The sequence below is a fragment of the Lynx rufus genome, unplaced genomic scaffold, assembly GCF_022079265.1.
Source record: "Lynx rufus isolate CCGP_SWC_20201006 ecotype Redwood Valley unplaced genomic scaffold, mLynRuf1.p SCAF_25, whole genome shotgun sequence".
NCBI lineage: Eukaryota > Metazoa > Chordata > Mammalia > Carnivora > Felidae > Lynx > Lynx rufus.
This window is the reverse complement of record NW_025814840.1, coordinates 4,999,240-5,014,805: the sequence shown is the minus strand read 5'-3', so window position 1 is coordinate 5,014,805 and position 15,566 is coordinate 4,999,240. Positions and strand designations below refer to the sequence as shown.

Below are 15,566 nucleotides of genomic sequence, written 5' to 3'. Positions count from 1 at the left end.
TTCTGGAAAACGTGTCAAGTAGGTCCACCTAGACTTCTAAAAATTTTAAGTAAAGGGGTTATGGCCCGACCTCCATGGTCAGGAAAGGAGGAAAAAAATGGAAGCTGTTTCTGGAAAGAAAGGTTTACCTGTATTTTTAATGATGTGAGTTTCAGCCTATACTCAGGTTTTAACTTTTCCTGTTGACACTGACTTTGCTCAGGGAGGCTTTGTTTGAAGACTCCTTTGGGAATATGGGACTGTAGTGATATGCATCTGTTTTCACTATTATTCCGTGCACTTCAGCTAAGTACCTTACTGCTTCTCAGCTTGAAAATAAGTAAGTGCCTTGAAATAACTTGTTCTTCTCTCTTTGTAAGGTTGATTTTGGCTTTGCAAAGAAAATAGGATTTGGAAAGAAAACATGGACTTTTTGTGGGACCCCAGAGTACGTGGCCCCAGAGATCATCCTGAACAAAGGCCATGACATTTCAGCCGACTACTGGTCACTGGGAATCCTAATGTATGAACTTCTGACTGGCAGGTACGGACATTGGCAGAGAGTTGCTGATAAAAACAGATCAGCCAACAGCTGCACGCTCCTGCCTTTGTCACTCTGATTAGACCATCTTAAGGCACATTTCACCATATCTTGGTCCAGCACTTCAAGTAATTATGCAAGTGCCCGGGGATTCGTAAAACAAACTCTAAAATGGGTTGGAGGAGGACGGGAGCTCAACGTCAACCTTTGCCCTCATCATTACGAATTCCTTGTACATATGTGAGAATGTGGGAAAACCTCGTGTCTTTCTGTGAGATCTTTGAGCCTAGCTGCTTAGCCAGCAATGAAGCAAGGGAGGTAATAGTGGCATAAAAAAAATATCTGGGGTCAACTATTTATAGAGATAAGAGGACACGTTGACAAGTATTATACCTAAATGAAACGGGAATAGTTTGCAGGTCTTCTGTGTAATGCTCTTATAGCCATCAGCAAGGAAAAGAAGATCCCCAACAAAAAGAGAAACAAACACCCCACCGTGCCGTGCATGGGGGACAATGAGTAGTAGGGTCATTATAAACCAGAGTTCAGAAGAAGGCTGGGTAGAGGTCTCAGACATACAGAGCAAGGAAAGGACAGCCCATGGCTTCACTAGAAGGGCAACAGGGGGCAAAGGCATGGAGAAGTTGTGTGTAGAAAAACTTACTGGGAACCTGAGGGCTGCCTGACTGGCTTTAGCACAAGAGAGAGAGAGGCCACACAGATGACGAGGGATACAGAGAGAGTTGGGGAAACAGGAACAGAGGGGACCCCCACCCCTAACACCACGAGCTGGAGTGGGGAGGAACGTACAGAGAAACGGTGAGCGGGTGCATCTGCCCCGGGCACAGAACCTTAAGTCATGGCTTAAAAGGGCAACTTCAAATAACAGAACCAGCCCTAGAACCCTGCCAAGTGGTGGGGACTCCCTGTCGTCCTCAGGAGCTGGCAGGTACCTCTACTTATGTTTCCCCTCCACCTTGACAGTGCAGAGGGGAGCCGAGCCCAGGCACCATAGCTGACTTTCCACCACAGGGAGCCCCAGCCCCCTGACCCCAGGTGTCCCACCAGTGTGGACACCCTTGGTCAGTGCTCATTATGACTCCAGCCATCTCACCAAGGTAAGACAGCACAGAATACTCTAGACGTGCCCTACTTTGGCTCTCCGTGACTTGCCAAGACAACCCAGTGTCAAGTGCCCTGGGACCCCTGGCCCATGCCCGCTTCGACTCTAGCTGTCCTGCCAGGGGGCCCTCTGCATGGAGGGTCCCATGACCCCTGGCTTCTACCCACTTCAGCTGTCCTGCCAGGGGGGTCTCAGCACAGACAGCCCCAGAACCGCCCCAACAGGGCGGCCCAGGATCCAGAGCCCATGGCAGCTACCGCTCTGTAGAGCCAGCCAAAGGCAGCAGGCAAACACGGTCTACACAGGGATGACCACACGGAAGGTCATTCCCTCAAGTTTAGGAGAAGCAGCGGTTCTGTAATTCGTTGAAACAAAGTCGATCGAAAGGAGGAGAGAGGGGAATATGGTCCATATGAAAGAACACAAAACTTCAAAAAAGGTAAATGGCGATAAGCATGGGTGAACTCTGTGAGAACTTTAACAAATAGAAAACACCAAGAAAAGAACCAGAGTTGAAGAATACAGTAACTGAAATGTAAAATACACTAAAGGGAGTAAATAGTGGATTAGAAGAGAGAAGAACGGCCAGTGATCTAGAAGACAGAGCAAATGGAAAGCACCCCAGCTGAACAGCAAAAAAAAAAAAGGGGGAGGGGGGAATTAAAAAAAATTGAAGTTAAGGAATCTCTTGGACAACATCAAACAATAATTCCCGTTATCTGGGTCCCAGAGACAGAAAAGAGCAGACAACATGTTTGAAGAAATAACAACTCAAAACTTCCCTACCCTAGGAAAGGAAGTAGACATCCACTCTCAGGAAGCCCTAAGAATTCCAAACAAGATGAACCCATGGCACATATTTATAAATGTCAAAGATTATACACCACCAAGCAAGTTTATCATTCAGATTTGAAGGAGCAATGAAGAGTTTACCAGAAAATCAAAAAAAAATGGTTAAAGGGAATTCTTCAATAACCAGAAGAAAATAGTGAAAAAAAACTTCATTAATAAAAGTAAACATACAGTAAAGGGACTAGAGCAATGACTTATAAGGCTAGTATGAAGGTTAAAAGAAAAAGTAGTAAAATCAACTACTTGATTTTTATTAATATTAAGGCATTAATATTTATTATTATAATTTATATTATATAAATATAAATATAAAATATATATATAAATATAAAATATTATATATATAAATGTATATTAATTTATATAACATATAATTATATAAATACAATCTATTTTTATTTTATAGATAATATATATTTTATATATTAATAATATTAAGGCAACTCATAAAATAAAAAGCAGTAAAATATGACAGTATATACACAAAGTGGTGGGGGAGGGTAAAAATCAAGTTCTTTCAGAATGTGTTTAACTTAAGTGACCATCAACTTAATATAGACTACTATATACTTAGGATGTTGTTATATATGAACCTCATGGTAACCACAAACTAAAATGTATAAAAGATACACATAAAGACAAAACTGTATGCTGCTTACAAGAGGCAAACTTGAAAGACACATGCAGACTGAAAGTGGGGGGGGAAAAAAGATATTGCGTGCAAAAGGAAGCCAAAAAAACAAACAAGACAAAAGAAGCTTCAGTAAGAATACTTATGTCTGACAAAATAGACCAAAAAAGACTGTAACAAAGACAAAGAAGAGTGTTACATAGAGATAAAGGGATCAATCCAACAAGAGGACTTAAGTTGTAAATACCGATCCACCAACATGGGAGCACCTAAGTACATTAAGCAAGTCTGAACATAAAGGGAAAATTGACAGTAAGACAACATAGCAGGGGACATTAACACCCCACTTGTGTCAATGGACCTGTCATCCAGGCAGAAAGTCAGTAAGCAAACAGTGTCTTTGAAAGACACATTAGACTAGATGGGCGTAACAGACAGATAGGGCCCATTCCATCCAACAGTAGCAGAATACACATTCTTTTCAGAATGAAAAGCACGTGAAACAGTCCCCAGGATAGAGCACAATTTAGGCTACAAGTCTCAATACGTTTAAGATTGAAATCATTTCAAGCATGTTTTCCAACCACAATGGTATGAAACTACAAATCAGTTACAAAAAATAAGAAAACCCAAAACATAAAGAGGCTAAACAACGTGCTACCAAACGACCAATTTCTCAACGAACAAATCAAAGAGGGAATATTTAAAAATACACAGATACCAGCAGCAACAACAAACATGGAGACAGTGTAAACACAACCATCCAAAACCTCTGGGAAGCAGCAAAAGCAGTTCTAAGAAGGAAATTTGTAGTAGCGGAGGCTTATCTCAAACAGTAAAGAAGTTACAAAAATAACAAAGACAAAATTAGAAGAGAGGAAATAATAAAAATCAGAGAGGAAATAAACGAGAGACCAAAAAAGAAAAAGAATACAAAGGATCAATGAAGGTATTGTTTTCTTAAAAGAGAAACAATATTGAGAAGCCTATATAGCAAGACTCATGAAGGAAAAAAGAGAAGCCTATATAGCAAGACTCATGAAGGAAAAAAGAGAATCCAAATAATTAATATCAGAAGTGAAAGGAAAGTAACAACCAACAGTACCAAAATGCAAAGGTTATTAGAGAAGGAATACTATAAAAATTATGTGCCACCAAAGTGGACAATCTGAAAGAAATGGATAAATTTCTAGAAATACACAATTGTTCAAAACAAAATCAGGAAGAAATAGCAAATCTGAACAAACCTATTACTAGTAACAAAATTGTTTTAAAAACAAACCTATAACTAGTAATCAAGAAAACCCCAATAAACAAAAGCTGAGGAAAAGAGGGCTTCACAGGTGAATTGTACCCAACATTTAAGGAAGAACTGATAGCTAGTCTCCCCAAACTATTACTAAAAAAAAAAAAAAGAAACCTTCATTTTATAAGACCAGTATTACACTGATACCAAAACCAAAGACACTACCAAAAAAGAGAACTGCAGGTCAATATACTTGAAGAACCTGGATTTAAAAATTCTCAACAAAATATTAGCAAACCACATTCAATAATGCATTAAAAGGATCACTCACCACGATTAGGTGGGATTTATTTTGGGGATAGAAGGGTGGTTCAGTATTCTCAAATCAATCAACGTCATAGACCACATTGACAAGAAAAAGGGTAAAGCCCATATGATCATCTTAACAGATGCATAAAAAGGTTTTGACAGAATTCAGCATCTGTATATAATACCCTCAACAAAGCGGGTTTAGAAAGAACATACCTTAACATATTAGAGTCCGTATATGAAAAAACCCCAACTAACATCATACTCAATGGTGAGAAACTGAGAGATCCAGAAACAATACAAGAATTTCCACTATCACCACAGTTATTCAACATAGTACTGGAAGTCATAGCTGAAGCAGTCAGACAAGAAAGGGAAATAAAAGGCATCCAACCTGGTAAGGAAGAATTTAAACTGTCACTGTTTACAGATGGCACAGTACTACACGTAGAAAACCCTAAATACGCCATCAAAAAACCGTTAGAAATAATAAGTGAACTCAGTAACGTTGGAAGACAAAAAATTAATACACAGCAATCTGTTGTGTTTCTATTCACTAATAACAAAGCAGAAGGACAACTTAAGAAAGCAATTCTATTTACATTGCACCAAAAAATAAAATAAAGTTACTAAAGATAAATTTAACCAAGGAGGTGAAAGACCTGTTCTCCAAAAACTATTAAATTTTGATGAAAGAAAATGGGAGCCAATGGAAACATGGTCTGTGCTCCTGGATTGTAAGGATTCGTATTGTTAAAATGTCCATACTACCCAAATCACTCTACCGATTCAGTGCGATCCCTATCAAAATTCCAATAGCATTATTCACAGAACTAGAACAAATAATACTAAAATCTGTATGAAACCACCAAAGACCCTGAATAGCAGAAGCAATCCTAAGAAAGAAGAACAAAGCACAAAAGTAGACACACAGACCATGGGAGCCGAACAGAGAGCCCAGAAGTAAACATTTGCTTATGTGGTCAATTACTCTCCAACAGAGGAAGCAAGAATAGGTAATGCCAGGGGGAAATGGACGGCGAGATGTTGTGAAAAAGCTAAAGGATGTGGAAGAGATCATGGCAGGTGACTCTTTTAAGTTTAAACTCAAGGGGTGCCTGGCTGGCTCAGTCTGTGGAGCATAGGACTCTTGATTTCTGGGTTGGGAGTTTGAGCCCCACAGTGGGTGTAGAGATTACTTAAAAAAAATACAACCAAGTTTAAATTCAAGTAGTAAACTAAATTGTCGCATTATGTTGGTTGACAGAGGTGACGGGATCAGTTCCATCCCGTAGGTTGATCGGAGTAGACCTTTTTTGGGAAAGCGGCATAACCCTTTAGCCAGGTAAATATGGGAAGAACCTTCCAGGCGAAACAAACCGCGTTCTGAGGGGCGAAGATGCTCGGTATTTCAGAGAGCAGACATGGCGTCCTGATCCCAGCGAGTGAGGGTGGTGTTAGCAGGAGATGGAGTCCTATTACTGGCATCCTTGTAGCCGTCTAGTGATTTTGGACTTCGTGTTGAGTGTAATCGGTGAGCTGACAGGTGCAGGAAAAGGGCTAGAAAGTGGAAGCCACGTCTTGAATGGCCAAGGACAGCAAGACTAACAAGACATGAGAGGAATGGCAGATGAACTTGACCCATATATGGTTTGGCGGGGGGTGGCTGTTTGTATTTTTAATGTTTATTTATTTTTGAGGAAGAGAGTGCACGAGCGAGTGGAGGAGGGGCAGACAGAGAGGGAGACACAGAATCCGAAGCAGGCTCCAGGCTGTCAGCACAGAGCCCAACGCGGGGGGGTTAAAGCCGCAAGATCATGGCCTGAGCCAAAGCAGGACACTTAACCCACTGAGCCATCCAGGCCCCCCCCGTATACGGTTTTGCTACATGATTTACTCACAAAGGTTTCCACATGGTTTTGCTATTAATCCAGCATCGTTCCGTGTTACCACGACTAACATATGTCCCCAAATAAGACTGGTGGAGTTATAACAGTTTAGGATTTCTTATTTAGAAAATACAAGTGATTCTGTTTTCACCTCTCACCTTTGCAGCCCGCCATTCTCAGGCCCAGACCCTATGAAAACCTATAACATCATACTGAGAGGGATTGACATGATAGAATTTCCAAAGAAGATTGTCAAAAATGCTGCTAATTTAATTAAAAAACTATGCAGGTAAGCGTTTGGCCACATGACGTTTGAAAGGATCATGATGGGAACATGATTGGATCCCTTACAGTTGTTGTTTTCTTTCCAGGGATAACCCATCGGAAAGACTAGGCAATTTGAAAAATGGCGTCAAAGACATTCAAAAGCACAAGTAAGTGTTCTTCCCTTGACCTTTCTGTGGGAGGGTCCAGAAAGCCCCTCCCCAGGCTGTTCTTTTTAAGCTACTGGCTGTGTGACCGACACAGTTGGCCCATGGGAACACTGGAGGGGACGTTCAGACCAGTTAGCCTTTGGGGACAGCACAGCCACACGCGACCCTGTGCCATACTAAGTGACCGATTCACTGAATTCAGTTTCTCCTAGCTCACGCTAAGGAGCATTGCTCCTCTCTGGCACCAAGAGGAAATGTGAGCTAGATTGATCGATTGAATTCTAGGTGGATTCTAGAATTCTATTCTCTACCAGAATATCAAAAACACAAGTCCTCCACCATATCATGCCTCATTTCCTAGACTAAAACTGGAATATATTTTTCCACCCGCTTCCCAATTAGATGATAAAACATAGTACTGAGTACAGCATTGTTTTTAGGTGATGGCAGCATCTTAAATATTAAACCTTACCTAGTTAATTGGATATCTGAGTGCTAATCTAAGACCCAATTGTTGTTTTTTATTAGTCTGTTTGTGTAACACCCACAGGAAATTCACATCTGTGCAAAAAGAACTTATTTACCAAAGTATCTATAAATACCTAAAACACCTGCTAAGAATTTGGTGTATGCATTTGCTACTGCTGAAAACTTTTAAAGACAAAACAAACAAAAAACTTAGTGTTATCTGCTCCTCATTTGCACAGAAAATCTGAACACAAATACCTTCATTTTTTTAACACTTAACTAAAAATGACATTTTACTAGAAATTATTATGACCCTAGTATTGCATATTCAATGTTTTCTGCTACGAACACAAAAACAGTACCAAGTCAGAGTTAGACCTGACTAATATAGTGATGTGAAAAGGTTAATTAGGCTGCCCAAGGAATCAGTACAAAGCTGGAAAAATAATTTTCTGTCCTGACTTTCATGCCCTGGTTCCATTGCCTGAAAATAAGATGTCCAAGTAGATCATGGGCTAAGGATATCATGACACTTACTAAGTTATATTGGTAGTACGGGAACAAGGTCATACAGACATTGTGACGAAATTGCCAGGGGGACAAAGGAGTTATTTGTAACCGATGTTAAATATTTCAACAATTAGATTTTTAAAATATGCATTGTATAAAACAACTGTAAAAGTTTTCAGTGACACCGGATACATTTATGTCACGTTGAAAATGTTCGCCTTTCTGCTTTCCATCCTGTGTGGATATTTCCACATCAAATATGTTGCAACGGGGTTTCAGCTAAAGTAAAATGCCTTTAACCAGCTCCTTTTTCTCCTCCCTTTCCTAGATGGTTTGAGGGCTTTAACTGGGAAGGCTTAAGAAAAGGCACCTTGACACCTCCTATAATACCAAGTGTAAGTAGACTTCCCAGCGAATACTTGTGTGACAAGGTTTTATCCTGTGATCAGATTAAATAAACTATAGAAGTACCACATTAGAATAGTATCTAAAATGCAACCTTAAAAACAGGCCAGTTAGGAGATGGTTATTGTATGTGTATTCCATCATTACCTGTTTCAACTATTCGTTCCAATTTATTTATCCTTTTATCGGGCTCTAAAAGAAAAGGATTCTGGTTCCTTAACTGTCTTTTCTGAACATATCGAGTTTTTTGTGACATAGCAGCCCAGTGAGGGCGACTCAGTGTTTGGACTGCATTAACTTGAAATCGATTTCAGTCGATTGCATTTTTACGTTATTTCCGTTTAATGCTGCATCCTTACGAAAAGACACAGACCGCTTTGTGGTCCTGAGCCTTTCAGGTACCTGCTTCCTTCCCCTGCTCTTGACTCAGAAGCATTTTCCCTGCTCCTGAGATTCATTTCTGTGTCAGTGCTCATGCCTGTTCGCAAACAAAAACCCCGTTACCGTGGCTCACATCGCAGATTCTAATTGCATCCTTCAAGTTTTGTTTTTAGAACAAGAGTAGAGAGTGAGCCTGAATGATACTTGCCTACATCCACCAGAGGTTTCCTTTTATGGATATACCCATATACATATATATTAGTATCTAAGAGGTTCTAAATATTATAGAATATGAGGGAAACTAAAGGATGGATTTTTTTACTGCTTTTACTGATGCTCTGCAGTTTGGACTTTGCCCAAGAAATTTGCAAGAGTTCTGACCGAGGTCAGAAATGGCTTTTATTCTACTTGAAATAAACACACACAAGACTTAAGATGGTCCACAGGGCTCTACCCAGCCTGATTTCTGCCTGCTTCTCCTATTTCTCATTCCAGTCCTATCCTCTCTTACACAGCAGCCACACTGGCCCCTTTGGATCACTTCACAGCATGAAGCACTCTCTCTCACCTCTGGACCTTTGCACGTGCTACATCCTCTTTTTTGAACTCACCAATTCTTAGTTTTGAAATAATATTTTTTCAAAGAGGCTTTCCATCATCACTCATACTCTCAAGTCTTTTTTCTTCCTAACACTAAGCAAACCTTATAGTCATCTACAGATTTTGGTGATTATTTGTTTTTAGTCCTACAAGGTACTCCCTGCCAGGGTAGGGCAAGAGCAATGTCTTTTTTTATTCACCGCCCTTAGCCCCAGTAAAAAGCACAAAGCCTGCCACCTGGTAGCCATTCAAACAACAGTCACTGATCGGGGAATGAATAAAGAATGCTTTTTAAAAATCTAGTTTGGGATTTTACTAAAAAAAAAAAAAAAAACCCAAAAGTCAAGAAATCCCTTCTCAGTCACGCCCTCTCTCATTTGTAGGTTGCATCACCCACAGACACAAGCAATTTTGACAGTTTCCCTGAGGACAGTGATGAGCCACCACCTGATGACAACTCGGGCTGGGACATAGACTTCTAATGTATTTCTCTTACCTGCTTCTGCCTTGCTGAAGTCAGCTTTCTCTGAGACACGGCTGACAGCAAACCTGAGGGACGGAGAGAAGATCAGTGCTCGGGGTCACCATGATGCCTTTGATCGATGCTGCTCCAGTAACTACAGTGGCATGAGGACTTCTTGCTTAGACGACAGTAGTGCTCTTTACATGTTTTCTGTTTGATCCTAAAAATAGCAGTTGACATGGTGGTCCTGAAGCAAAGCCCTTCGCCAGTAAAGAGAGGTTTCCTGTCGTTGCAATGATCTTGCTTTGCTCGGACTGTAATTTGAAAGACTGTAAGAAATACTTCAACCTAGAAAAAGAGTCCGTACCTTGCTAGAATGGCCAAGATCAAAAAATAATGTATGGGGTACGATGGGTTGCCGTGGTACCAAAACGGGGCTCTTCCTTTCCTTCAAGGGAGGCCGTGGGATCTATTAGCACAAGCCGGTGTCTATACCATACGGAAGAGGGCCACGCATCTATGGGTCACGGCGTTCATGTCAAACCAGTGCTAGAAGTTTCCTGATTTTGTTTCCCAACAGTGCTGATGACGAGGCTGAATGTTACCTTTCCTTTCTGACAGATTTTAAAAATTGATACAATCAAAGCACAACTGCTATGAAGCCTCACGGCGGGTATATATGCGTTTTCACGGAGGATTGAAAAAAAAAAAAAAAAACCAACCTGCATGACATTTGTTTGTTTCTTTTTTTGATAAATTGGCATGACAGAGTGGAAAAAAAAAAGCAATTCACAAACCATTTCATATCGTTTCAAATATCGTGCTTCAGGATGGTCCTGGAAATCAGTGACTAGCAGCCAATTGATTTTTCTTTATTACCTAACATACTCTCAGACTGAGGCTTAAAATAGTCCCTTTTATAAAAATCAACCCTTGGGGTGGGGACGGGGTGGGGGGGGTGGGGTGGAGAGGGATGAAGATCCGTCCAAAAATAAAAATAAACTATATAGGTGCTATGTATATCTTTCATCTGTAAATGTCCGTGTCTGAGCAGACAACACAAATTCTAATCATCACCTGTGTAGCCAGAGACTCAAGCATTTTCACTACATTTACCGATGAAACTCCCGTCGGATTTCACTTACACAACATAGTCTAGGGTTGAGGGGAAAGGTGATTAAAACCCATTCAGCTGGCTTCTTGTCTTAGGCCTGAACCAAAAAGAAGAAGAAGGAAGCACAAAATCATCAAGATTTACCAGATGAGGGACCTTCCTTATGCGAGGTCAGGGAACAGGACAGGACCTGGCCAGGTGTTGATTCCCTTTTTGTGAATGAGCCGATGTGAGGTCATGCATGCGTGAGAGTAGAGGAGAACACAGGACCCTGATTTCTTAAGCAGAAGTTTTCATTAAGTAGGACGGAAGTATTGCAATCCTGAAACGAATCTGAAAATACCAGACTGATTTGCTTTTTCATGAGGAGAGAAGAATCGGCAGTTTAAAGTGAATCCTCTGTTGACGGGCAAGTTGACTGCTATGGGCTGTTCTAAGTAGCAGAGACATTTGGAAGGTTTTCCTGGACAAGTAGCGTTAAACCTGCGTAGACAAACGCATAATCTTACAAGCTGTCATCCTGATTTAGAGCTGTGTGTGAATTTGGTACATCAAATTGAAGTTTGCCTTGTTCCAGGAGAGAATTTTCTTTTTTTTAAAGTCAATCAAACGTAGACGGTTCTGCAAAAAACATGTCCACGTCGGTCATTGATTTTTTCATACTGAGACTACTTTAGAATAGAATATCAACACGTAATGATCTAAAAAAAACATTTGGGGAATAAAAATTATAAGGGCATATTAAACAATCAGAGTAAAGTTAAACTTTTAAATTAAAACTTTGACCCCCAAGATGGTACGGTTACTCCTGTGTTTTTCTGGCCTTTGCAAACAATTGCTTAAGATCAATTTATTCCCCAAGATATCCACTTTCTTCTACAGATTTCAGAATATAAAATGTACCAAGCTAAAATCCAGCTGTGAGTGCTATTTCAGAATTTTTATATTGCTTTTAACTGGGCTCGTAAAAGTACATAATTTCAATATCATGGTCAATGTTCAGTGAGTTTTGTTAAAAGAGTGCTTTAGGCATGCTAACGATTTGCTAGATACTAAGTTTATCTCATCGTTATTTAAGAGAATCTGCTCCCGCAGTTTTCCAAATGCCCCAGTAACCCCAGAGGTTAGCCCTTACCGTGGATGTTGAAACTATGGTTCAAGTCTAAGACAACAACGTACAGGTTCTCTGAGGAATGAAGAGAACATTCAGCTCAATGGCACTGTCGGCCGTCTCTCCCATCTGTCGCTCTGTCTTCGTTCATGTCACCTGTGGCGCTGCATTAGGATGTCTAAAGCAATCACTAGCAAACAAAGGCGACCATCTTCCAAAAATTGCTAACAGTCATCTAATCTTAGGCATTGAAATGTAAGGATTTAAATCCTGTCCTAAGACACTAGGGCTAAAATTCACGGTCAGCTCCGTAAAGCGCATCTCACTTCATTTCCGAATTTTTCATACCCCTCCATGTTCTTACACTGGAGAACATCTGGCTAAGTTAGAATAGTGCCAACTCGTGTGATTCGTTAACTGACTTTCTTGTTAATACTTTGAGTCTGGGAAATAAGGGCTTTCTGTGCCTCCTGACGCACAGGAAAACTGAAAACTGCCAAAGGAAAGGGACATCCCAATATTTGAGATACACTGAATACGTTAGAGAAAACGATTTCTGGAAATTTCCTATCAATGATTTTCATGTTTGTACCTTCTCTGTTACTCACATATGAATCAGATCCATGTGGCATTGAAAACAAGTTTATTTTGATGATATTCTTTACAAGTCACGTTTCTTACTTAAAATTAGGGGATTTGCATGTGAATCACACATGTGTAACACATGAGTTCAACTATTGAATTTTTCTGGTTTCATTTCTAAAGGACTGAGCTAATGGCGAGCTTAGAGAAGTCAGCTACCACACTGAAAATAAGGAAATTAGAACGGATTCATACAGTAGAGGTGATCTGTGCATTATCCATAACGATGTTTTCTTTCACAATAGGACCACAGACAAATATTTATGTAAATAGATATTTTTGTGTGATATTTTGTGGTACATATACCTTTTTTTAGTGTTTCACAGCATTATTATTTCATCTTCTTTGTACTGAATAATGTTTTTAGGTCCAAGTAGACTTGAATTAATGTCATAATTGTCAGTATTATTGAAAATTACGTCCACTGTATGGTTTCATCTGTTCCATAGTTTAGGACATGACCTGGCTATCTGGCATTGTTGCAAGTGCCTTAAATTCCTGGCATCCTATTAAAAAACAAATTTGGTGTTATGCTGCATGAGAAAGACAAATCCACCTCAAAATGTTGTCCTTTCTTAGCTTGCTGCGTTTTACAGTTCTTTCTGCTAACAATTTCTAAGCCTTTATTATATAATATTGATGAATTACAGAAATGATGAAGTTGTTCTCTAATTTCTGTTACATGTACCAGAGCTGTGTATCTGTTACTGAGATACAGCGTCATTTCTGTGAAATGTATAAATGTACGTGCAGGTCAAATTAATCTATGACATACTATCAGTCTGTACACAGGTATTCCTGTTTTGCTAAGCTGTGCAGATCCAGTTAAAAAAAAAAAATTAGTGCAGTCAAGTTCTAATGCCTCATTTTATAGACTCCATTCGTAACGACCCAACTCAAAAGAAGAATCAGCAAGTGACACGTCGTTATGAAACCAATGAGGAAAACGTACCTTAGCGCACTCCTCAACAAAACAGGATGCTTTCTGAGTTCTTGTATATGCAAATCACGTAGGAGGCAAGTTTGCAACAGATCTGGGAAGATAAACATTGGAAGCGTGTTGTTAGCCCTCCTCCTTATCTGCCCCTGAATTAACAGAACTCTGGGACCCTGACAGTGACTCAGAGGTTTGGGCTTTCCGAGGAAAGGGACATTTCTTTAGGCATCATCTGTCCACTTTATTTCATTGTATGATGTTTTTACAATTGGTCGGTTCTTTTGTATTCTTACAGCTATGGTTATTTGATTGTCCTCTTACAATTTGTTCCACATGAAAGAGTCCTTTGTTAGTCAGAATGCAACCACTGTCATCAAATGGTCAGTGACCACTTGCACTCTTTTGATGTAGATTAAAAACTTTTTCATAAAATTAACCTGCTTTGATTTGCTCTGTATTTTTCCTGCAGCTGTAGTTGCTGAGTGCCTGTTGTATACTTTATAGAGTTGAAATAAAAAAAATAATTACTTTTGAACTTAGTTGATGTTTCATTCCAGACAAGATTTCGAGAACACGGTTGATGAATCCTCCTGGAATGGAAATACGCCGCAGCGCTATTTTAGAACGTCGCCGAAACAAGAGAAATGTTACTCAGGACCCAGGTGTCCTTCACACCGGCATGTATTATGATCTGAAAGAAAGCTAAGCTAGCATAGCAGTTTAAAGAATTCAGTGGGGATAAGTCAGGTAAGTCAGGCCATCCAGTGTGAACAGAAAGGCAAATGTGGATACGCACACAAGCCCCAACCTCGGTGGTGTTCTGTGTGCCACTACCCCTCCCCCTCCCCCTCCCCCCCCACCTCCCCCCCACCCCCACCACACTCTCCTTGTTTGGGCTACCCTTGGTCAAACTGTGAACTCGGCAAAACATCAGAAAGGTTAAGTCTTGTATAAGGCTGTGTGCTAAGACTTCTAGGAAAAGCAGCTTCGTGAATCTTTGTAGCACATCCAGTCATCTCATTTCTTCTGCAAATAGAACTCAACCATGGTTTTCAGTATCCTTCCCTTATATTCTGTGATTTTCATACCCTTGATCTAAGAACGGTCGTCTTTGATCCTGGGAAGTTTTGTTTTCCTTTGGTGTTACTTACAGTTTTTGGAGAGGCATGCAGATCAATACTCGTGATGATTAGCTGAAGCATGTGAGGATGTTGCATTCACACCACGGTCACATCTTGCACAAGTTAATTGCAACTGAAGTAAATCACACAATTACCGATGAGAGCAGGAATCGATTATAAATTTGGCTTGAATGTATTGTTGCTCACGCAGCTTGATTAAGGGTAGATGTGCAAGCAGAATGTCGAGTCTCAGTTATAGCCCTAAATGTGTAAGGCACATAACACAGAGAAACCTTGTTTTTTTCTGAGATCCCTAGAGTTTTTCTCTTGTTCCATACTTCTCCTTTCCAACTCAGAAGCCCCATAAACTGAAAGAAAAAAAAAAACAGTAATGTTTACCTATTCCACCTATGTTTTTTGACCAGGGTGAGTCTATGGGGCAAAAAACAAACCATCCACATGCCCATTAGCAAAACCAGACGAATTAAGGCTCATGCAATAATAATAATACTAATACCACCAAATTAAAAGAAAAAAGAGAAAGCAAGGTATCACTAAGAATCCTGAGGGTTGGCACAGATTTCATAGAAATTAATAGGCTCAAGACACATGTTCCAAGCCAGTGTTCTTTTACCATCGATGACGTGATATGTATCTGGGAAATACGGTGAAAATATTTCCAGCACCACCCGCGGTTATTTTGACATAGCCCCAGAATCTATATTTTTAAAAAGCACCTTAGCATATTTTGGTGAAAATATCTATACACATCCATGGAAGAGAAAGAGGAAAAGAGGATTCGTGGAAAAG

The 15,566-nt window shown here is 40.0% G+C and overlaps 1 protein-coding gene across 1 annotated transcript in view; it reads left to right on the top strand.

Annotated features, from left to right (window-relative positions):
• Positions 1 to 10,558, top strand: part of PRKG1 (protein kinase cGMP-dependent 1) — a 1,154,193-nt gene extending 1,143,635 nt beyond the window's left edge. Inside the window, exons 14-18 of the mRNA XM_047088578.1 lie at positions 360 to 523; positions 6,737 to 6,859; positions 6,942 to 7,004; positions 8,311 to 8,377; positions 9,752 to 10,558. Of these exons, the coding sequence (XP_046944534.1) occupies positions 360 to 523; positions 6,737 to 6,859; positions 6,942 to 7,004; positions 8,311 to 8,377; positions 9,752 to 9,850 (516 nt within the window). The 3' untranslated portion in view covers positions 9,851 to 10,558. The remainder of the gene's footprint in view (positions 1 to 359; positions 524 to 6,736; positions 6,860 to 6,941; positions 7,005 to 8,310; positions 8,378 to 9,751) is intronic.
• The last annotated feature ends 5,008 nt before the right edge of the window (positions 10,559 to 15,566 follow it).